The 25043-nt window shown below is 41.0% G+C and overlaps 1 protein-coding gene across 1 annotated transcript in view; it reads right to left on the minus strand.

Moving 5' to 3' along the window:
- The window catches only part of HADH (hydroxyacyl-CoA dehydrogenase), a 32696-nt gene continuing 7653 nt past the window's right edge, over positions 1–25043 (minus strand). The window contains exons 2-8 of the mRNA XM_074993464.1: positions 23950–24078; positions 21811–21968; positions 14816–14942; positions 10692–10781; positions 8706–8778; positions 4185–4301; positions 1–440 (exon numbers count right to left, since the gene is read on the minus strand). Of these exons, the coding sequence (XP_074849565.1) occupies positions 322–440; positions 4185–4301; positions 8706–8778; positions 10692–10781; positions 14816–14942; positions 21811–21968; positions 23950–24078 (813 nt within the window). The 3' untranslated portion in view covers positions 1–321. The remainder of the gene's footprint in view (positions 441–4184; positions 4302–8705; positions 8779–10691; positions 10782–14815; positions 14943–21810; positions 21969–23949; positions 24079–25043) is intronic.

The following is a 25043-nucleotide window of genomic DNA, read 5'->3' on the forward strand; positions in this document are numbered from 1 at the left end:
TTTTATTTTCACTAAAATGTTTATTTTATTAATAAAGTGTTCAAATACATGAATTCTGTTCTCACTTTTGTCTGCAAGAAAATGGCTTGTGCCTGGAAGATCAATGCCTGCACAAAGGCACAATGTGTATAAAGCTGTTAGAATTAAAGGAAAAATAATCTACCAGATCAGCACAGAAATTGTTAACTGGTGCAAACAGTCACTTCAGGGACAGATTACAATCACAATGCACAGAACAGCCTGTGGCATTGTAGGAACAGGCTGGTCAAGCACCATTCCGAGTGTAGTAGGACTGGTGCATGGCACATGCTTACATGGAGTTCATTTGTACTTGTAAAAGCCTTCACCTGTCTTCTTACCCAGCTTCCCCTCTTCTACCAATTTATTCAGCAGGGGGCTGGGAGCAAACAGAGGATTGTTTGGCTCCATTGAATACCAACCTGGTGGGAGAAAGGAAGCACAAGTTAGTGGTTATATTTATTATTTGCAAAGATGACAGTTTGCTAGATGGCAGGGATATTTCAATACTCTTCCATGAAATGTTCTAAAAGGCGTCTCGTCACTCTCTTCCATTTAAGTTCTTCTGCTTCAATTAAATATTAGGGCTGTCAATTGCCTTTAACTCATATGAGTAACCCAAAATTAATCATGATTGAAACTGATTGATTAGTCATACTACTAAGCACTAAAACACCAACTAAAATTTAACGAGGAGTCCTGTAGAACCTTAGACTTAACAGATTTTTTAGGATATAAGCCTTGGTGGGTAAAGCCCACTTCATCAGATTCACTGGAGTGGAAATACAAAGACAGGTATATATGTTAAAAAATTAATGCAAAAGAAGTTACTATTCATTGTACATGAGGGCAATCAGTCAGTGATTGTGTCCATTGACTGTAGCTGATGAGATGTGAACAGCCATCAACGGAAAGCTTGCCTTTGTCAAGTGTTAGCCAGTTTAGATTTTTATTGAGGCTTAACTGTATAGTTTTGAATTTGGACATGATCCCTCACTTTCACAGACCTTAGGCTACAGCCAGTCCATGCATATACTTAGGCCCCTCCAACCTGAAGCAAGTAGTCACCTACAGTCACACAACCTAGCACAGAAACATTACCCAGGAACCTATCCCTGCAACAATCTCTATTGCCTACTTCGTCCGCATATCTCTATAAGGGACACCATTCAGGACCTAACCAGCGGCTCACACACCTGCACACTCACTAATGTGGTATGTGCCAGCAATGCCCCTTTGCCATGTATACTGGACAAACCGGACAGTCTCTGTGCCAAAGGTACAGATCAGACATCAAGAAAGGGAACATACACAAACCTGGGGAACACGTTAACCTCCCTGGACATTCAGTAATGGATTTATAAACATCTGTCTTCCCTGATATATGAATTGCTCTGTGGCTTAGGTGGGAAACTGTCTGGATCCTGTGAGAGAAGCTGCAGGCACACAGCCAGATGCCGAAGCTGCTCAGGGAGCCTAGGCGGTGACATGGCAACTGAGTGGACATTTTGTGCATTGTAGTGGTGCCTATAAACAGGATTTAGATGCTTTAGTACCTTAATGGTTTACACCCCCGTTTTCTTCTATATATTATTCAAGGAGGCTATCCCCCTGGTCCAAGTAGCTGAAATACTATATAGTGCTAGAAACAGAGGAGCATCTAGGAGACAAGAGGGAAAGACTAGAAGTGCGTGGGTGAAAGGAAAATTTTAATCTGTACAATAATAAGAAAATGTAACACGGCTCAAAACTATTGACTAACAGAAAGTAGGGATGTTAATGGTTAATCGGTTAGTTTCATCCGAAATGAATGCAACAAACCCCATTGCAACCATTCCATCGGTTAACTGGCTGGGGCTGGAACAGCCCCCTGCCAGCTGCAGGAAGGGGGATTCTCCAACAGTGCAGGCCCACTGAAGATGGAGGGGCGGGAGCAGTCCTCATCTGCAGCACCCCAGAACACAGCACAGCCAGATGCTCTCCAGCCCACCTAGGCTGGAGCTGCCTCCCTGTCCCGTTTAACCAGTTAACTAATTAAATAGGATTCTATGTCCTTAAAAGAAAGAAAATTGATTTACTGAAGAGCATTTTGGAAGTGAAATTAATTTTGAAGCAGACCTTTTCAGAGCCCCAGCAGGATACATCTGAACTCTTTAAACAATTACAATCTGCCATCAATTGCTCCTCCGTCCTCTACCTTTGATCAGGAAGGCAATGCCAGTCATTAAACCAGCATCCAATCATTTATCAACTGAGGTGAAGAGACATTCATGCCTCCACCCTGAGACCTACTGCATAATGGGGACCAGCTGTCATGAAAGACGTGACTAAAGTAGTAGTAGTAGCATCCTTCAGTCTACAGAGACTATGGATCGCGCCCTTCATAGTTCCGTTTGGCATCCTCATTTGCAGCGTCGGCTGTGACTGTGAAGACCCACACGAGAGTGACAGTCCTTGCTGCATCTGTTGCGACTAAAGTATCCTCTTGCAAGGACAGCACTTACACCTGACCCATCAAAATACATTTGCCAGAACAATTCTACAGGAAAACAAACCTTATGAACCCTTCTTATTGAGTACAGCAAAGCAGCAATGGGAAGTGAAAGATTATAGGAACAATGGGCTGAAACAGAACAGTCTGAGGTTTATAAAAAGTCCCAGTTAGTTTGGCTTTAAGTTTCTTCAATTTTTCAGCTCAAACATTTATCCCATCTCTGAGTTGCTTCTGCAAGAGCATCTTCTTTGGGTCTGACATCTTCTAGCTATTGAGACTCCAAAGCTAAAGGCTTTAGAGTTTCACTTAGTGGTTGTTACTTTAATCGTGACAAGATACTCATCCTTTTACAAATATAAATGACTTGCCTCTTAGCTGTGTACAGAACTATGGTTGATAAAACTCATTGGAAATGGACTGAAGAGAATATTTTCCTAAAAATCTTCTACTTCCATTTCATCCCTCTTCTCCCTTCCTCTCCATTTTGCCATTAGCTTCTAGTTTTATTGGGATTACTAACCTGTATTGATATCTCTCTGCTGAACATACAGTTTAAATCAGAGGAAATGACCACTCCCTACTTTCCCATCAATGTAATACGCTCACAGTATCAAGAAAAGTGTCTGTAAACTGATGAATCCGACCTCTCTTCCGAATGTTTCCCTGTTACTTTTTCCATACAATCTTTACACCATTCCACCAGGATGGAGCTCCCCTTCTCCCAACTGAGCTAATATACATGCTTCACTCTATGGCATCCATTTAAGTTCCCTCTCATCATTACCTCCAGTTAACACAGGCCTTTAATTAGAATTTGCACATTCTTACCAGGCTGTGATTCCTATTGCATACCTGTATTGAATCTTTATAGCTTCTCTTTATGCTACTGTAGGAACTGCCACACTGGCACTCAAATCAGCCAGCTTGTTTTTATACAGTGTGCAATCCATTTTCCTAATTGTTTGACTAAAGTTGCAGTAACCGTATTTATTTTCAAGAGGTAGGTTTCCTCTTGCCAAAATAAATATTATAAATCATTTAGCAGAGCGCTTCCAATCAAAACAAAAACTGCATAGGCAAAAGGGTTTCTTATTTTGCCTCATATATACATACACATGCTCCATTCTCCTATGGCATTTATGTCACTTTCAAATATTAAAGACAGAAATTTGGAAGGGATTTCACAATGTGAGTTTAGGGGTGTTTTTGAAGCGCAACATCTCTCCTTGCATTCTTTAAGGGGAAGAAGAATAGGTCAATAGTTCAGCTTCATTACATTCTTCTCTCACACCCACAACACATTAATGGCCCTTCCCTGTGTTCTAGCAGTGGTCTAACTTAATCTGCTCCCAGCCTGAGCCATGACTACATTAGCAGATGAATACCAGGGCTGCTGCACTACGGACAGTTTCTGTTGCAACAAGGGTACTAATTTTTCTCATGCAGACTGACCCAAGGGGCTCTTAAAACAAACAGCTATGTGGCACAAACCTCCCCCGTGTCATACACACAAGCCTTTGAAAATGATGCCGTGTTGTTATTCATGCTGATTGATCAATCAGCATCTCTTTTCCCAACTCTTAACTAGCAAAGTGTCAGACTGAACACTTGACAAAGCCAGTTACAATTTAGCTAAGCAAGGAAAAAAAACCCAAAAATGTATATACAGTACCATCTATTATATATTTACTGGTATCCAACCCAACATAGTCCAGCAGTTCAAATGGACCCATGGGATAGCCAGCCCCCAACTTCATAGCAACATCGATATCTTCCTTTGATGCATCCCCTAGAAAAATATCAACAGTTCGATGAATACAGAAGATTTTACATCCATTTGGCCTAATTTTTAAATAATTAACAGCGGCATTTCATACTGACACAGCTATTTATGGTAATCTCTGCAGGTCGACTAAAACTGAGCCAGCACACAGTAAATGTGTTAGGGAGTCAAGTGTTGTGTTTGGCACGGCTAACAGCAGAAACAGAAAACCATAACTATTAAGTAGTTTACAGAATAGCACAATGCCAAACTGGCATACTTTCAAAGACAGATTAAGGCCAAATAGAAGGACCCATACATCAAAGTTGTGAGAAAACGCCCAGAAACCAGTAAACCTACAGATACATGGGGGTCCAACTGCTACAAAATGTGGGCCCATCAAGTCATGCAGAAAGTACGAGAAAGAAGAGGACAAAACTGGGTCTCCCCCACTGTACATTTGTGGGCCTAACTCCCATTTTCCTAACTTTTTCCATATTATATTGCCATCTTCAGTAGAGGCTTTTGGGCTGAGATTGTGATACAAAAGACCCAAATCGACAGCCCACTAGCAAGACAAGAAGGGAGAGCCATTTTAAATCTTGTTAAAAGTTGTTTGAATAACTTTTGCTTGATTACTTTTGCGTTTTCATAAACTTGCTGTTAGTCTATGCATTTCAGACTTTTTAAAAATACAGTATGTAGGCATGGCATTAATAAGTTTTCAGTGTGTTGGGATTTTAGACATTTAACTTATAGTCACAGAAAAAATAATTTCATTTGGTTTAAAAAAGGAAAGGAAAGTAGACTAGAACACAGCCATCAAGAGAGATGATACAGAGAAATATGTCAGATAGGGTAGCCATTAAGGGACTTAAAAACAGAGCTCCTTAGAGACAAAGGGAATCTTTTGACTGACTTCCAGGGACTTTGGTTCAACGTGCACATGACTGAGCCTCAAAGGGCCCAATCTGTGGGGCATTAAGACCCCTCAACTCCCACTGAGGTCCATGAGAACCAAGAGTGCTCACAGCTTGCAGGATTCAAGCCAGTCTCCAGTCTTACTAACAGACCAATGAAAATGCTCTGAATGGTGAGATGTGTGCAAGATGTTTTCAAACTGCTTTTTATTTAAGCGTGACATCTTCAACTGCTGATGTGTTTCTGAAGCAGTTACTTGCAGGGTTCTCACTTCTCTGTAACTGATATGTTTTTTGTATCTGAACCTCTCTTACTGCAATTTAAGCCCCTTGCTTCTTGTGTTATCATCAGAAGCCAAGGAGAATAATTTTTCTCCCTCGTCTTTGTTATACCCTTTTAGGTACCTGAAAGCTGCGATCATGTCCCTTTTTGGCCTCCTCTTTTCCAAATGAAACAAACCCAATTCTTTTAATCTTCTCTCATAGGTAATATTTTCTAGACCTTTAATCATTTTAGATGTTCTTCTCCGGACCCTCTCCAATTTCTCCAACTTTCCTGATATGTGTCGCCCAGAACTGGACACAGTACTCCAACTAAGGCCTAGTCAGGACAGGGTAGAGCAGAAGAATTACTTCTCGTGTCTTGCTCACAACACTCCTGTTAATGCATCCCAGAATCATGTCTGCTTTTTTTTTTTTTTGGCAAGTGTCGCACTGTTAAATCATACTCAGCTTCTAGTCCCTTTCAACCCCTAGATCCATGTCTGCAGTACCCATTCCTAGGAAGTCACTTCCTGTTTTGCATGTGGGAATAACCACGCATACAAAGCTGTCCCCCTAGTTTGTATTCAGAGCTGCCTGAATACAGCATGTAAGCTAAAATAATTTATTGGGTTTCGTGGTTTTTCCATAAGAGTGCAATATGAACTTTCCTATACTAATCCTCATAATAAGGCACCAATTTAAATAATTATTTGCAGAGTTTCATTAGAGAAATAAAGTCTAATCAACAGCTAGAATCCTGACTTTTTTTTTCCAGGTACAATACCTATTTGAGTCAATGAGGGCCTGGTATGCCTAAATACTTCTATGACTGACCCAATAAAATTAACATTTCAATGACTGTTATTGTCAAGAAATACCCTAAATACCCTGCCAAGGGACATAGAGCAGTGCTCTTTTTCTAACCTCACTCAAGTCACTGCCATCAGGACTGATATAAGGAGGATGGAAATGATGTAAGTTTTACATATTCCAACAGAGAATATGACTCAAAGTGAACTGCAGATCTTCAGGCTTTAATGCAACTTCAATCAATGCCCTGAATTGATTTGAATAGTTAAAGTTCATTAATAAATTTTAAAACGAGTGTGAAATTCATTTATTTTTCAACCAAAAAGACAAAACAGAACAAAGCTGATATCAAAATAATGCTTTTGCTTAGGCAAAGGGAAGTTTATTATAAAATCCTTGTCAACTTCTTTCTATATATACAGTATGTGCATAAAATTACTTCATTTAAGAATGACATCTCCTTAACATATTAGAACATGCAACACATTATTTTCCATATTGTGATACTTTAAGAGAAAAGCTGTCCTTCTCCATCCCCGCTCCTTTGCCTTTCAAGTCATAGTAATTTACCCTTTTCTCCCTTTAGGATGTAATTAGGTACATTTGTTGATGGATAAACAACTAACACAAGTTTAAAATTTCCTCTGGAGATCAAACCACCATTTCCATAAACTATGCAGGAATTTTTTTTAATATTTAAGGCATAGTTGCTGGAATCCTGGTAATGGAGTGCTTTCATCTGTAAGAAGATGCTTTCAAAAACAAAACTCTGAAAAGACAGCCTTAAAAGCACACAACGAGCTGAATGTCTGAAGAAAGCATCACAGTTAGGTCTGGCCTATGTTACAGCAGCTTACGTCAAGCTATGGAAGCGTTTACCCTTAGATTTTGCTCCTGCCAATGTAACTTACACGCTATACTGACAGCTACACCTCCACAACCTGCACAGACTCAAAGTTGATGTACTAGGTCAACACATCATCAACATAGACCCTGCATTGTTTTGTCAACTATTATTGGCCTTCAGGAACCATCCTATAATGCCCCACAGTCAGTGTCATTGATTCAAGCACTCCTGAGGAAGATGTGTGCTGCTGCTATGAGTCGAGTACAGACACACATCACAATGTAACTACTGACTGAACACCAGTATTAAGATAGGCCAACTTAATTTGGTAGTGTACACGTGGCCTCTAACTTGCCTTTTATCTACATCACATTACAGCTTGTTTAAAACTTCAGGTTTTCAAGATTATCTGGGTTTAGTTATGAGAGTCCAGATTCTTTCCATTCCAAATACTAATGCAAAAGAAACTAGTCCTAGAACAGGAGCTCCCAAAACAACTAGGGCTAGTGGGAGAAGAGCAGGAGGTTACTGGAAGGTGTGCACTACCGAGTCAATCACCAACAGGAGTTCTTCTGTTGATGTCGGAACACCAGCTGCACCTAAACTGGAAATTTTCTGTCAGCATAGCTGTTGGTTAGGAGTTTGGTATTTTTCATGTCCTTTCCTACTGTAACTATACAGACATAAATTTCATGTATAGAAAGCCCAAGATGCTTAGTGCCCTAAATAGGTAGGAAAATGGGTCTTTGGGCCTGCCTAGAAGAGGAGTTATTCCAGATTAACTTCAGGTGTGAACTACTTTATTCCAGAAATAAGAGTGTGTACACATGCAGTTAACCTGGAGTAGTTAGTCCACTTTAAGGTCATACTCTATCTTAACCTGGATTACTTTTCATATGTCTAGATGCACTTGGACTCCTAAAACACTTTCAAAAACTTATCCATTTAAACCCAAGAACAGGTGTTCTAACCTAGTGTTCAGCAACCTTTATCACCTCATGGCACACTTCAGCACTCGTTATAATTTCACAGCACACCAATATATATAACTTACTCCCCTCCCCAAGAGCCAGGCACCCCCAGCCCCGTACTCTAACCCAGTCCCCCTCCCTGCTCCCCCTCCCAGTCCCCCTCCCACCTACCACTCAGTAGAGCCACCGCCCCACACTTCTCCCACCAAGCAGTGGGGCATATGCGCAAAGAGGCAGATGGCACTGAGGCACACTGAGCGCTCCTTCACAGCACACCAGCGTGCCATGACATGCCGGTTGAGGCGTAATGTTCTAACCAAGCCAATTCTCCCCATCATCTGTAAATATCGAGCTTTTCCCAACCTTTGGAAAATTCACATCAGCAATCTACAAATTCTGAATCAACATACGGGGATTGCTCAGAACCTCAAAATTCAGTTGAGAAATTCTTTTAACTACATTTATAAACTGACATTTGATGTGATCACATCTTCTTTTATCACCTGACTGATTCCTAAAAGATCAAACATTTGTAACTATCCTAACACTTATCTGAAGAGATTACTATCCAGCACAGTAATGCCAACATCCCACAAAGGAAATACCACTGATAAGATACCTCTCTCATAAAGCCGAACGGCTTCCATCAGGTATGGTACCAGGAGACGATTTACAACAAATCCTGGGGTATCCTATAAAACAAAATATGAGAGATTCTAAACAAATCCTCTATACTGATACTACAGCTAAATACTGCATTAAAAACTCATCAGAAACTTGTTTGTTAAAAATTACCAAGTCTCAATTCATTCTGGACAACTAGTTTTTGCCTATTTATCTGTTCCTTTTTGTTTAACAGAAATTAAATCCCATAACTAAGAACCACTATGTGATCATATATGGCTGACATAAATTAAAGTGGCTCATCTCCACTCTTAATTGCTAATTCACCTTAAAAGACTCAATGTTGCCTCTTAAAAACCCACTTGGAAAATACTAGCTATTCAGAATAAAATATGCTAGTCCTGTGCGCCCCACCCCCAATCTAGGGAGAGCACTTTTCTTTTGTGTGTGAATTTATTAATAGGCACATTCATGGCTTAAGAGTTCATCTAGTCCTGCTGTTTATTCATCATTATAAATCAAACTTTGGTGACATTCATTTCAGCAGCATCTAGTGTCCATGTTGCAAACAGAAGGTGATTATCTGGGTTGAGAATTATGGGCAGGCTGACTACCCAACAACCAACGTCTTGTTTTAATGAAAGCATCTGTAATAATCAAAAATGTAAAGAAAATCAAACAGAAAAATAGAACTTGAGACACAGAACTTACAGTAAATAGCAGTATTATTTACTACACTATACTACCATATTCAGATAATAAACAATAATACAAAATACCACTCCGCATTCCTACACAGCACTTTTCTTTAGAGGTCTCCAAGGCTACATCTAAACTGTCTCCCTAACTCAAAATAATTTATGCAATTTGCACAACATGAATTGCGTAAATTATTTCAAGTTAACTTATTTCGAACTTGGTGCTGAAGTTTAAAATAAGCACCTATTTCGAGGTTTCCACTTCCCCTCTCATGACAAGGTGTAACGGAAATGGAATAACACACTCGAAATAGCAGCGCTATTTCAAGTGCGGCAAGTAGCCGAAGAATTGCTATTTCGGGATACATATGTATCCCAAAATAGCAACTATAGTCTAAACATAGCCCAGGTGCTTCACAATGTTAAGGGAACATTATAATCCCCATTTGACAGAGGATGGGAGGCAATATTAACACACGGAATGGCAAAGCAACTTGCCCAAAGTCTTACTTCCATAGTGCCCTTTGCCCATGGAACTCAACGTACTTTACAAAGAATAACTGATCAGAAAGGAAAGAGAAAACTACACTTTACAATTTGGGAAAATGAAGTGCAGAGATTTAAAAACCTGCCAAAGGCCACAAAAGTAACGCAGTGGTAGAGCTGAAAACAGAACCCAGAATGCTACTATGTTCTTTCCAATAACTCCTCCTTTCTATGGGCAAGATGCTCCCTGAAGGCCATGAAAAGAAGTGAGCAATTGTGCTGCTGCTGCTCATTCCCACACTAGTCCCCAGAAGCCCTCTATAAGGCTAATGAGCAAAAAGCAGTGCAGAGTAATAGTGAGCAGCCCCCTACCGAGAGGGATTCATGTGCATACGTTACCTACTGGGGAGGATCCAAAGGCACATGAACTGGCCATGGTGCCTCAGGTGTTTGGAGGGCAAAAGGTGCGAGTGATTCCCACGTCTCCAGTGCAGTTAGGTTCTGAATGGACTAGAACAGTTCACTGAGATCCCTGACTTACAGTAGGTTTGCCAGAACCACCCCATTCACACAAAGATTGGGATCTCTCTCTTCCAAGGATTTTTACCAAGCAAGTTGTTCTCTCCTGAAGGGATTTTCATGGGAGCAAATAATCAGCCCCAGAAGAGTAGAGAATTCTCATTGTGCATATGCAATTATACCCCATCCTAAAATGAGTATTTTTTTTTTTTTAAAAGGAGCAGACCTGAAGCCTTCTGAGCGTTGCTCATCTCTCCTCACAATCTAAACCTACTTGCCTTACAAGTTATTGGATTCTTCCCCAATGCTTTAGTGAAGTCCATAAGCGACTCAAAAGTCCTTTGGCTGGTCATTGGCGTCTTGATGACCTAGCAGGGAACAAATGCGTTTATAGCCAACCAGAAAGCCATTTTTTCCTCACTGCCCCCATAATTGCACCAATCGTTAAACCACGATTTAGGATGTTCTCTGACTATTCCTCAAAATATCTATATTACAAAGAACATTCATACAAAACCAGATAAATATACATGTAATAATAAAAGAGTGAAACCTATTTTAAAAAATTCCAAAAGCACCCTCCACAAACAGAAATTAACTGTTACTGTAAGGCATTTAAAACATCCACTGGATTCAAAGCAAGGGAGTCCTCCTTTTCAGAATTATACAGCAAAGGTGTGGATAGCATAAAACCTTCAAAAGCTATATGGTCCCTACTGCCCAGGTAAATGCTTAGGCAACATTGGAGAACCGAGCTTATACACAGTTCTTCATTGAGAGGGTATAACATGACTTCCCAGGCCAATTTAAACAGGGACACAGACATTGTATTAGAACACATGAGTTGCAGCTACACAGCCCCTCCCTTTCAGAAGGGGCATGCGAATGCGGTGATTATTTAAATATCTCATGCCTCATTTGCATATTCCCACGTGATCTGGCTTCCAGAAGAGCCATTTCCAGAAGCCAAAGTAGCCATGTGGACAGATATCTTTGAGAGGAAACCCCGCTTTCGAAAGTAGCCTTCTTCCTATTTTGTTTCAGGAAGAAGGCTGCTTTCGAAGGGGGAGGGGGAGTGTTTCCTTTATAAGGAACCCTGTCCACATGGCTGCTTTGGCTTCTGGAAATGGCTCTTCTGGAAGCCAGATCACATGGGAACATGCTAATGAGGCATGAGATATTTAAATTTGTACCTCATTTGTATTTCCAATCTCGCTCATTTGCATGCCCCTTCCAAAAGGCAGGGGCTGTGTAAATACAGCTTTGAGGACTAAAGAAAGCAGCTTTTTATCTCTACTCCTCAAACTGTGTAAAGGCCTTTTGTAAGTTTAAAAATAAGAAGGGCCCAAGTTATTTTCTTAGCAATTTCATCCTTATCCTTTGACAAACATGGATTTTTCTGAAAAAAATTAAGAGTTTGAACTTGACAAGGTATCTGTTTACTTATTAGTTCCCCAGGAAGAGAAATGATGTCAATACAGCTCCAGAAATAACATTTGTTAACTAACATGGACTCTGTATGCAGCCACTCAGAATCAACAACGTTAAATAAGCAGTGAGAGGTGGACTACCTCATCACAAGATTTTCAGTTTAATTTTATCTCCTGAGCATCAGAATGACTTCTGACGATATCAATACAAAAACACACTGAACACAGAATAAAAGAAGCAGGAGTTCTTTCTTGGCAGTAAAATGATAGTAAGTTTTCTTTTGAAGTTAGACCTACCATCTGGAAGACATTCATACAAGAATGTATACCAGTTTCAAGGAACCTCAAATTTATTTTACTTCTAGGAATTTTGAAGCCTAAATACTAGTCTCTCAAATTGTCAAAAAAGCCCCACCACTGCCCAACATTTTTTTGTTGTCGTTCTTTCCTGAATTTAAGGCCAGAAGGCATCATCAGAGTATCTAGTCCAGGCAACCAAACTAGCAAGAAGAGCAGTGAGTGGGGAAAAATTCCTTCATGACTCCACATATACAATCAGTTACATCCTGTGTGTGCAGATAAGACCTAACCAGGTATAAGCATATCTATCTGTGAAAGATGTCCAGGTCGATTCTTTAAGAATATCTGCATAGATTAAAACTGAAGTGGCCTTTAGACAATCTTAAAAGGTGTTTGTGACAGATCTGACCCCAGCATCACAGGCATCTTAATACTGCCATTTTGGTTAGCCACTTGACACTGGCATGTACAGAATTTAAACTGCTAATCGCTAATGCAAATGCTTAAGAGTCATAGGCCGTGTCTACACGAGCCCCAAACTTCGAAATGGCCACGCAAATGGCCATTTCGAAGTTTACTAACGAAGCGCTGAAATGCATATTCACCGCTTCATTAGCATACGGGCGGCCGCAGCACTTCGAAATTGGAAAAAAAGTGCATACTTGCCCCGGGGGCCCTTTTTACGAAGGAGCAGTCCTCCTTGGCGCTGGATTTTTCAATATGTCTTGGCCTGTTCTTTTGAAAGAGCGGATGGGGTGTGGCCACTCTCTATTAAAAGAGATCACTAATTTTTCAAGGCGCATTTGTGTGGTCACATCTTTCAAAAGAAGTTTTTTTGGAAAAGATCTTCCAAAAGAACTTCTTTTGAAGGACTGCTGTAGTGTAGGCATAAGCCCTTGCGCTTTCCAAAATGAAATTCTTTTAGAATTTCTTTTCTGTGGGAAAACTCTCTCACTGTCAGATTATCCCCATGGAATGGGAATTCTGAGTTTTGCCCAGCTCCAGTGATCAGTTTCACAGCCCTGTAAATAGCACTTTGAAGATGGCTTAAAGATCAGTCCTCAGCTATGTTCCCTGTAAGATGGGCGTTTGGGCAACCACCCAGCTCTTCAGCAGAGTGCTCACAGCCACACATGCCTTAGTGCACACATGGATGGAAAAATTAGAGGGAATGCTGGTCCTTGGTATTCCCTACCAAGGTGGAAAATTTCTGCTTGCAAAGTTCTAGAGAGACTCCCAATATTTTTACAGCAAAAAATGTGTATTAGTTTGCATTTTTAGAACTTTAAAGATGGACAGAATATTTCAAACTTTCCTGAAATATCATTTGTTTTAAGAATGAGAACACAGGGAAGATTTCATCCTGAAAATTACAAACATATAATCCTAAAAAATACGGGTGTTACAATGAAAGGTACAACAGAAGTGTTTGTTTTTGAAAAATCTCTACCTCGGGCATGGAGAGGAAATCTTGCTTCATAGCAGATATGGACCCAAAATTCACTTTTAGACATACCCCACAGTTCATAGGTGTTTCTCCCCGTGGTTTTGGGTTTGACTTATTTCAGAGATAAAGCCAGCTGTGAACATCAAACTTCCCCCAGTCTGGGGGAGGGTGGTGAAGCACTGGAATGCGTTGCCTAGAGAGGTGGCGGATTCTCCATCCCTCGAGGTTTTTAAGTCTCAGCTTGACAAGACCCTGGCTGGGATAACTTAGTGGGGGTTGATCCTGCTTGAAGCAGGGGGCTGGACTAGATGACCTCCTGAGGTCCCTTCCAGCCCTATGATTCTATGATTATAGTAAATCCTTCAGATCTGGGATTCTGGCTCACTCACTCACCCTCATTCCTACTGCACTGGCATCTGAGGTTAGAAAAATTAGTTATATCGGTTGTTACTTTTTGGTGAGGAGGATAAATGCGCAAGGATTATTGTAGTTTTATTATGAAGAGATAGACTTTTGTACTCCTGTACACTTTCACAGGTAATACTTTCATTTTTCTACTATTATTCTACTACTTCTATTCTAGCCATATATATTTTATGATTTATTAAGAAGTGACATTAGGCACAAGCATTTTTAGATAATTGATCAAGTAGCTTTGAAATAACTGTATTTTGTTATCTTAACAAAACTGATAAATAAAGAGCCTAACCTGTTAAACACAAGCTGTTTCATAAGCTCCACACAATTCACATGAAACATTGCAGAAGCAACACACATATTGTTTCAATGATCCTGAGGATTAGATTACAATGTCTTGAAACATTACCAATAAAAGGAATTAATAATTCAGGAGACTGACAACAGGGCATGGGGTTTTTCATCTCTTTCAGCAGGAGTTCATACCCAGCCTGGGCTGGTAGGAACCAAAATTCCTCTGCCTGTTGCTTGATGACTTAGAACACAAAAAGTTCTTATCAGATAGTTGTCCAAGTAACTATTGTTATCACCAAAACTGACACGTTGGCAGTCTCAGTGGAAATGCCAGAAGCTGACTGGGCATGGAAACGCATCAACCATGGAGTCTTAGGAGCTGGAGAAGAAAAAGTCTGGTTCGACTATTCAGTTCACCTACCCTATTCTATTACATTAATTAACTCTCAGTGAAGTACAACATTTATATTGGCAAACTATAATATTTATTATTAGAATAGTATCAGACACTCACCTCCACAAGCTTCATCAGAGGCACTGGGTTAAAGAAATGGAGGCCACCAAAGCGGTCCTGCCTGGTGGTAGAGTTGGCTATGTCAGTTATTTGCAAAGATGAAGTGTTACTCGCAAATATTGTGTGTCTGTGGGGAAAGAAAGTGAGGATTGCATAAATGACAATTATCTTTGTTGACAAGACGGTCTGTGCTCTAAAGAACAACAGATTTGCTACGGGCTTTGGCGAACCACGAATGTCCTTTTCCTAGGGCAACTATATCTCCCTATCCCAAATACAAGACAGGTAGATATGGTGGAAGAGGCGGCTCCTCCAAGCCCCAGGGAGCCAGGAAGGTGGCGGCAGCCACCTGCCCTTCCCGAGCCTGGGCCACAGCAGCCCCCCAGTGCTCCCAAGAGCCCCAAGGGAGCAGCAGGGACGGGGCAGCTGAGGCGCTTCCCCCCATCCCTTCCCCAAGCCTCAGCAGCAGGGAGCCAGAGGAAAATACGGGACAAATAGTTTGAGGCAGGAGAACATAATAGATTTTTAGGGGTTAAAAATAACAGCTTTTATGTAAAAAAAAAAAAAAAAAAAATTGTGAAAGCTATTGCATTTTTACTTCATGTACAGTATCTGAATTTCTGAGTCTCACAATCAAAGAATGTTTCTAAAACTCTTACCTACGGCAGCTCCCCAGGTATCCCTTTCAACATTTCTCCCCTGCAACAGCAGCGCCACAAAACATGCCTTAGGGCTTGTCCACAGTCCACACCAGCGGCGTGCAAATTCAAGTGCACACCATCACACTGTACTTCCTACACTAATGTGAACTGGGGAACTTTCAGCAAGAGCCAGCAGGTCACATAGGTCAGTTAGTGTCTCACATGCTGGTGCACATGAGCATTTACACCCTTCTAGGTAGACTAACACCATGTAGACAAGTAGCAGAGCAGCAGCCATGTTAGTCTGTTTCTCTAAAAACAACAAGAAGTCCTGTGGCACCCATGGGTCTTTGCCCACAAAAGCTTGTGCTCCAAAATACCTGTTAGACTAGCAGTTGTTGTGTGTGAAGATACAGACTAACATGCCTACTTCTCTGATACTCGTCACCATGAAGGCACTGCATTTAGCCGTACCGAGTGGAAATCCATCAGCCTCATGAAAACCTGGCACAGATACAGACAGACATCATCTTCCTCTCCAAATGCAAACAGATGGACATCATACCAAAAGGACCGTGTAGACAAGCCCTTAGATTATTTTTGGGGACAAAACACTGAAAGAATTGTGGGTGCAAAACAAATACAGGTTCTACTTCCTGCATCCAGCACCTTTGGGACCTCTGTGGTCCCAAATGAGGGATTTTGCCAGACCAGGAGAGGTTAATGCCCCCTCTCTCTGCAGTCACTGACTGCCCCTGCTGACCTGCCACAGCTCACTGTCGCAGCGAGCTCTCCTTCCTGGCCCTGCACGGGGCTGCTGGGGGATGCCACCTCCAGCCCCACTGCCCTCCTCCTCCAGGGCTGCCGGGAGGCCAGCTTAGCTTGCCCTCCTGCCCAGGCCCTTTGGTCCATGAGCAACCCTCATCCAGCATGACGAGGGATGTTGCTGGAGAATGCCAGTTTTCAAGGTGCAACCTATATCAGTGTTTAAGATTTCTGACGGTCAAAGCATCTGAAAGGTAACAATTCACAACCCACCCTTATTCAGAATGTCCACCATAGCTTCCAATGTACTTCCATACAGAAGTCTCTCATACACACTTAAAAACCCAGAAGCAAACCTAAAAGATTGCTTCTCACAGACTAATGGTTACAGGGTCAACGGTTTTTAGTAAGCCTCTGATCTCTGACATGGCCACGTCTGTGGATAAAAATCAGATCCTCACTGTTAAATTAAACCATGCATTATGCTACAGATACAATTTGAAAAAATCTTTATTAAAACTAGATTGTGTACAAGGGTGCCTTGCCCACATTATCTATTTAAACCAATGAACTAGTGTAAACCAAATTTAGTTCGAAGATAAAAATGTCCATGACTTAGACATCGTAGTCAAAGCTCCAGCCTACAGCAAAGTTTTACAACCTTTGAAAGTAGCATCTAGTAATGGAAATACTGACAAACCCTTAGTAAAGCTCTTCAGAAGCAGGTGTGTTTGCCTCCAGTGCCCCCTAGTGGGTCCTAGGAAGAATTATACAGAATCTCAAAACACATGACAAGAAGAGAAAGAAAAAAAAAAAAAGGTAGCCTTTCAGTGAAGTTATCCAAATTGTCCATCTCCCTCTCAGAAAATACTGAGATGGCCCATGAAAGAATACCTCCTTCTGGTCAAGTTCTGCCCCAATTTCAGAATACAAATTACAATCCAGAGACACTAGCCAGCTGGGGTTGCTGCCTTCACAGAAAGATAAAACTTGGATCAACAGCAAGGATGATATGCAATGCCCCCTCCAGAGAAATTGACAGCATACAGTTAGGGAGACAGAGAAAAAAGGCAGGGGCCCTCAGGAAAAGGAATCATAACGAATGCTCACTACACAATGACTGATGCTCCTGTCTGAAGCAGGAGCAAATTAAATACACACATAAAAATGAACTCAGAAAGCAACATGAAAATCCTCCACTGGCCCATTTAGAGCATGACAAGAACTGATCCAATGACAGTAGGATGTGCAGCGTTATAAAGAGATGTGCCCATCCATACCACTATGCTGAAAATCAAACCATGTTATTACCAAGGTCATTGATTACTCATGAAGAGGACGCATCATAACTACATTCCCAGTGTATAGTGAAAACAAAATAACCTGCAAACACAATTAGGAAAGAAACCTGAGGAAGCAATTACACTTCTCCATTTTCCTTTCATACAGTGCTACTGTGAGTAAATTTGTTAATGTTTGTAAAGTGCCAGCAAATCCTCTGAGGGAAGCTGCCATCAGAATGCAAGTGCCATGGATACAAGTCAATGGCATGATTCGCCTAGGCTGAAATAGGAACAGTGAGTGACAGCTGCAGCCATAGCCCCTTCAGCTTGCTGGGTAAAGATTGAGTTGAGCTTGCACAAACTTCTGTGTTGTTAAAGCACTTCACTGGCTTAGTTTTAAGTCAAACTGTATATACATGCATAACATTTCAAGCAATCAGCAGGGACCATAGCTACCCCAATTCCCTGGTGCTCTCTAGAGCTGCTAAATTCCCATGGACCACCTGGAGAGCTGGCAAAGCTGAGTCCCCCTCCCCCCTTACACACTTTGGCAACTCCACAAAATAGCAAACTGCACAGAGCTGCCAGGTAGCTCAGTGAAGCTTAGCATCACAACAGGGAGACAGAGGCAGCCCCAATCTTACTCGAGCTCCTTAAATACTTATGATAGTAGAAGCAAATCTACTTAGACCTCACTAAGTTAGCTGAGCTATAAACCAACTTACCTCTAGAAGCTCCCGGGAAGGTTCACAGCAACAGGCTCTCCTCCTGTGAGCCCTAAGCCTTCAACAGTAGAAAAGAATTCACCTGACAAAGTTTCTATGCAAACTCCTTGGAGAATTTTTTTTAATCTGTGTAGAAAACTGTGCTCTCCACAGAGAGATTTGGTTCTCCCCTCCACCCCCCACGTCTTTATTTCTTTTTTTTTTTTTTTTTTGGGGGGGGGGGCGGGGGGGAGGAGGAGGAAATAACCTGAGACTCATTATGTGCTCTGCACAAGTGTTGTATTTCCTGTGGCATTACAGCTATAAAGTTACTGAAGTTAATTGTCTGGGATACAGACATGTACCTGCTTCTGCATACTAAATAGAGGTAAGAGCTGGAGACCACAATAAGTAGTTTATTTTATGTCAACGCAAAGAGTTTTCTGCACAATAAGTTAACATGCCACTTGAGCTAACTTACTGTAAATGAGTTTACAGTTCCAGCTGAAACCAACTTAAACTGTTCCTGGTGTTCACTCCAAGCTAAGCACTCTACAGATATTTTTGGGGAAAAGGTCTGTATTACCCCTTGCCAAACAGAAAAAATTGTTATTGGATCACTTAGGTTTTGAAATGTTGCTGCACTGTTACCATGATTAGGTATATTTTAATAGCTGCCAAAGTTCTAGGATTCTTCTGGTCGGGGAGGACAGGCTGACACCTCCATGCACATGCTGAAGTTCAGAAAGAAAAGGAATAGTACACCGTACCTGCCACCCCCCAACCTCTGAAACAGCTCAGAGTGCCTCCATGCAAGGAGCTGACACCACCTTTGCTGAGCAGAAGTCTCAGCTCTGACCTTGCTGAGATATGCCAATACCACCAGTTAGGGCTTCAAAGAAAAACCACACTTTCCACCTGACATAACACAATATACATGACAAGAAGAAAGGGAGAGGAGTCAACTAGCTCCACACCTGATGAGTTCGTAAGTCCATCCAACTCCACTCACCAGCTCTTAAAGCAATTAGGGTTGTGGCTGTTGGATGGAGGGAGAAAAACAGAAAGCAACTTAGGATCCCATATCCTCACTAGCAGATCTTTTGTAGGAATGAGAATTATAGGCATGCACACACACAGGGGGACAGGGACCCAAAATTATTCCGAATATGGAGAAGGCACAAAAAAATGAAGACATAAAAAAGTGAAATCCTTCATTCTAGGGTAGAGAATATATCAAAATTCCTTTTGGCAACAGTCCTATCCCTTTGTTGAGCCAGTGAAGAAAAGACACTTAGAAGTAACAATTCCCCACTGCCCCCATCCTTTGATTTCTGTGCCAGTTTGATGAAGGAATGAGGAGTGGGTTGTTTTCCTTGCTTTCAGCTCTGCAACCAATAATGATAAGGACTAATATCAGTCAAAATACACAGCCAGGAAAAAGCAGTACTGTAACTGTTTAAAGAACATTATAATCCACATCTATCAGCATTTTCAGATACCAACTTAGCAACCCAGGAGACGTGTCTGCATCTATCTTACTATTCACGTCCTCTGTTTGAAAAGTGATAGATCACTACCTTAAATCTCTGGCATGAGAGCCTGGCATCCAACTCTAATCATACAATGTGCAGCCACTGCTGCTGGTGCGAAGAATGAGAGACGCTGCTATTGCTAACATAAGAATATATTTTACAGAGGACTCAACCAATTTCCTGAATTCTTTCAAACAAGCGTTACCAGTGAAAGGAAATCAGGTATACTGCACTTTAAGCCAAAGTACAGTCTCTACCAGGGGTCAGCAACCCCCAGCACAGGTGCCAAGAGTAGCATGCAAACCAATTTTCATCACCGTGTGACGCAGGAGCTCAGCCCTGCCCCTCCTACCGGGAACCTGCTCAAAGCGTTGCCACTGGTGGATTAACAAAAGACCAGCTAATGCTACCTACCACCACCTAAAAGGTAAAGCTCTGCATCTTTATTTATTTATTAATGAAGATGTTGTAAGTAGACCTATTAGTAACTTTAAAAGTATCACTGACATCGTACATAGAGGTCAAAAGATCAAATTTTAGCACTCTGCCTCAGAAAGGTCACTGACCTCTGGCTGACACCTTCATTTCAACTGTTATACTATCTTTATAATACAAACAAAATTATTTTATCCTGGGTACTTATCCAGGCAAACATGCTCCCCTAAGTACAAATACAAAAACAACCCCTGCCCCAGCTTGCACTGAATAATTTGCCTAAATGCAGCACATCTGATAATCCTTTACTGATCAAAACTTCTACAACCACTTCCCAAAGCACACAACAAAATGGGTCTGGACTCATAAAGCTTAATTCCACAGCCCCCTTATCAGACAGACAAAGTAATTGGTAATCTTTTGCATCTTAGGACAGAGGATGTCAGCTCTCCATTTCTATGGCATCAATAAAGATTAAACCCCTTTGGTGTGAGCAGCTGGAAACAGGAGGGCGGAATTTCAGTTAAATAATTCATTCTAGGTGGTTCACTGGCTTCTGTGTGTCTTTTTAATATTTGCTCACAAACTGAGATTGGAGAATTGCTCAATCTTTGTTCCCCTTAGAAGTCAATTCCTTTTTTAAAGGAGGGTGAAGGTGGCAGGTGGGAGGGGATTCTGTATTGCACAGTGCCATATATATGCATACCGTATATATATAATTTATGAAGAATATTGAAATGAAAGGTAGAATAAGTGTAAAATAAAAAATAGAAATTAGGAATTAGCTGGACATTTACATCGTTTGGTTTGCAAACCACCGTGCTAAACAACTGTCAATGTTAAAAAGTTATAAAAACAAAAGCCTAAACCACTGCTACCAGAAAAAGAAAAGCCCGGGCCTAATGTTTCTCTTTTTGGCTTGGAAAACACATTATCAGAACAATTAAACAAACAAAGAGACCCTTAACATAACATGAAAAAGTATACTACAAATACATAGAACTGAGGAATTTGCATTGAACTCATTTTCTGTCTATGCATACCATGAAATTCCTTGAATGAGACATAATATATGAAAATAAACTGGGTATCTACACTTCCTGGATGTTCAGAAAAATCATCAATTGGCATCTCAAATACTCCATATCACATGACAATCTGGAGTCAAAGGCAGCTTTAGAAAAACTTGCTTAAATGTAGAAACTAAGAAAATGACAGCACTTGAAGAAAAAGATATTATACATTTCAAAACAATGAAGACAGTACAGGTTGAACCTCTCTAATGTAGAACTCTCTGGTCTGGCAACATCCATAATACGGCATGATTTTAGTTACCTGGATGGCCATTTATCAGGGGTGTGGCCAAACTTTCTGTGATCCCATGAAGCTCATTTACAGCCACCAGTCCTGGCTCTCAGTGTTCTGTGCTGTTATTTAGCTGTAATTTATGCTCATATGTCTATTAGAGCCCAGTAAGCAGTGGAAATGTTGGTAACGCTGTTAGACAATATTGACCTCCAGTGGTCCAAGAAATCATCTCACCTGGTTCCAGTCAGGTCTGGAAGGTGCCAGAATAGAGAGGTTCAACCTGTAGTGATGGATTCCCAGTCGTTATATTTTAATCATACATACTCTGGAGCAAATTTGTCCAGTCTCTTGAAAAGATCATTTTTCACTTGCAGGTTCTCCACAATGGCCTCAACCACAAGGTCAGTGCTATGTACCACTGCTACTGGGTCTGTGCTCACTGTTAGGTTCTTTAATGTCTTCTCAATGAACTGAGCAGCAGCCTGAAAGGTAAAACAGGAATTACAAAGCCTGTTTCCAAAAGGTTTCATTTGTGTGGTCTGAAAGTTGTCATTGGTTAATTTGCTGCACTGGTGCCTTGTCTAGGCCTCAAAAACATTAGATGTTATAGCTTGCATTGTATTTCCAGATCAGTTAGAAAGCCTTAAGTGTATGCAACTACTACACTTATACAGCAAGTGAAGTCTTCTCACAAGGAAGAAGAAATCCTTTTTTTCATTCTTTTAGGATGAGTGTTCTCCACCACATCCTTCATTTCAACCTTCAAAATATCAGTCCTAGTGAACAACTGACTTGTCATTCAACACTTTCCCAGGAGAATCTTGACATGCCTTCAGTAAAAGCAGACTTCTTCCATTTTAAACCCTTACATTGTTTTTCCTTCCATAAGGAAAGGATTTGGTTTCACAGCTCATTGTTATTAATCAGTGGTATCCAATAGTAACTGAAGAATCACCACACTACCGGTTGTCGTCCTTCTGTATTTGCCACAGCCCCTCCCCTCTAATAATGCCCTCCCTCACAGCTAGGCACCTCCAGCCTCCCCCCACTCTAAATAAATGCCCTCCCCCACAGCCAGCCCCCACCCCAGTGCAAACTGAATGTGGCGACTTATGAGAGTCACTGCCACCTCAGGAGCAGCCCAAGCTGTGTCAGCCACATCAGGGCCTGAGCCACGCTGGCAGGTGGCCCGAGCCTCAAGCCATGCCAGCAGTAGCCGGGGCCTGAACCGTGAGCCGCTCCAGCAGGAGCCAGGGTCCTTGTGAGCTGCACTGGCAGGAAGTCACACCAGCAAGAGATGGGGCCTGCGCAAGCCGCACCAATAAGAATCAGAAGCCATCCAACCAGCAACATAGGCTGTATTGGAGTTCTGCTGGGAACGAGAATGAAATTTCAGAACTCTTTAGTGACTGCCAAGAAGCAATGAGCTTAAATTGTAGAAAAGAAGGTTTAGTTAGATATTAAGAAAAGCTTCTAAATACTCACCCCTCACCGCACACCAACGAAATAAAAGTATCAGCCTGCGATGTTGCCACAATGCAGAATATAAAGGGAGATGAGAGATTTCTTCCCCTGCCACTCCATCAGACATAAAATAAAGCAGGCCTTTCTACTTCTCACATATAAGCTCCCTACCTTAAGTCTTGATGAGCTGACACAGGCAACCAGCACAGGAAAAGTGTGCAGGAGGAAATGCTGCAGGACATTTGTCCAAAACGGTAAATGACTCATCTCTATGGAATTCTAATATTTTACAGCATCCATGGCATCTCCACAGAACCCTGGCACTTCACAGAGTCCATGAACTTGTCTCTGTGATAAGCAAGGCTCGCAGAACAACAGAGTAGTACCCTTATCAGTTGATGTTCATTTATTCCTTACAGAGAACACATTATGGATATATGGGTGCCATCCCAATGCAGTTTCGAAAGCACTCTTTGAAAGCCAGCAATTATTTTAAGCACATTAGTTACGCGCAACATTTTCAGGTAAGCTGTGGTCCTGCTTCAGAGGGAACAGAAATGTCTCCTGTAAAAATACAAAGCTATGCTTCTTCCTTACCCATGCAGTGACTAAAACAAGCCTATCTGAGGTTCCTTAAACAGCATAATTACAATCTTGCAATCTCTACTTTTGGGTAAAGCTGGAGGATAGTACTTTATGATTAAACAAACCATTCTAGCCATTAGATAAGGATAAATTATATACTCAAACTTTGGACTTTAACCTTAGTTTTCAAATACTTCCTAAGAGGAAAAACTGGGATGTGCCAACTCTCCCAAATGACAAACTGCAACATTTTTTTACTCTGTATCTCCCCGGCATTTAAATGCATTTTAACACTATTCTAGCAATTTAATTATCCTGTATTCTCTGTGAACTAACGGCCAACAATCACATTAAAATAGTAATGCTGTCAAACTCAATAAATTTGTCCATTGACTATAAATACCAAGATGTCACCTCAGGCTTGTCTGTAAACATCTTCTTTGTTACTCTTTTCAAGCTATCCTCAATTCCTTTTCTGGAGTTCTTCAGGATTTCATCTGTCTGGTCCACTAACACCACAGTGTGACCAGTTGCTGCAGCAACCTGGGAAGAAGGAAAGGTAGGGGTAGAAGCTGTTAAGAAAGTAAAACACACACGTCAATTGAGCTAATAGAAGGGGGAAAATTAAAAAGTAGGGGAAAAATTATATTTAAGCAGTTAAACCAAGATAAAAAAAATGGGAGTTCATATCAGATAATCCTGATTTTGTATTTGGCTCCTAAATATTTGCTCATCTACCATCATTATTTAAAAAAGACAGTCAATTTAAAATCTTAAAACACCTAGGCTACGTCTATACTGCAGAGTTTTGTAGACAAAACTCAGTGCGTGCACATACATAATGCGTTTTGTTGACAGAAACTGTCAACAACAAAAAACCCGTGTGGACACTCCAGAGGGCCCTTTTGTCAACAGAGAGGATCAAAAGAGCAATCTGCTTTTATACGTAGACACGATCTGTCAACAGAAGTTTTGTCAGAACATCTCTTCCAAAGATAACTTCTGTAAACAGATGCTTCTACTGTAGATGTAGCCCTAATGTTATGTTACGAACAGCTCAGATTATTGCAATTCATACCTGAAAAGTCAGCCTCTACTATTTATGCTGTTTCACTGTTCATTTGCAATGGTGTTGGTGAGAGGATGAGACACAAGCTAGGCAAATTATTATCTTTTACGCCAGTGTTTCGTAAACTTTTTGAGACCACTGAACACCAAAGAGTATATTTTTTTATGCAGAGTACTTATGAAAGTTTTCTTCAAAAACAGGTCATACAAAAACAAGAACAACAAACCAAGCATGTACAGCAAACAAACATGTGCAGCAAAAACAAAATGAAGTAATTTAATTAGATAGCACATGAATGAAGTAGTAACATTGTATCTGCTTTTAATAACAGAAAACATATACCACCAGTGTATCATACCATAAAAAGTGTCAGATGATTGTGGCACACCTGCGAGTTGTTCACAGAACACCAGTGCTCTATGAAACACAGTTTAAGAAA

This window comes from Carettochelys insculpta, chromosome 4, assembly GCF_033958435.1.
Source record: "Carettochelys insculpta isolate YL-2023 chromosome 4, ASM3395843v1, whole genome shotgun sequence".
NCBI lineage: Eukaryota > Metazoa > Chordata > Testudines > Carettochelyidae > Carettochelys > Carettochelys insculpta.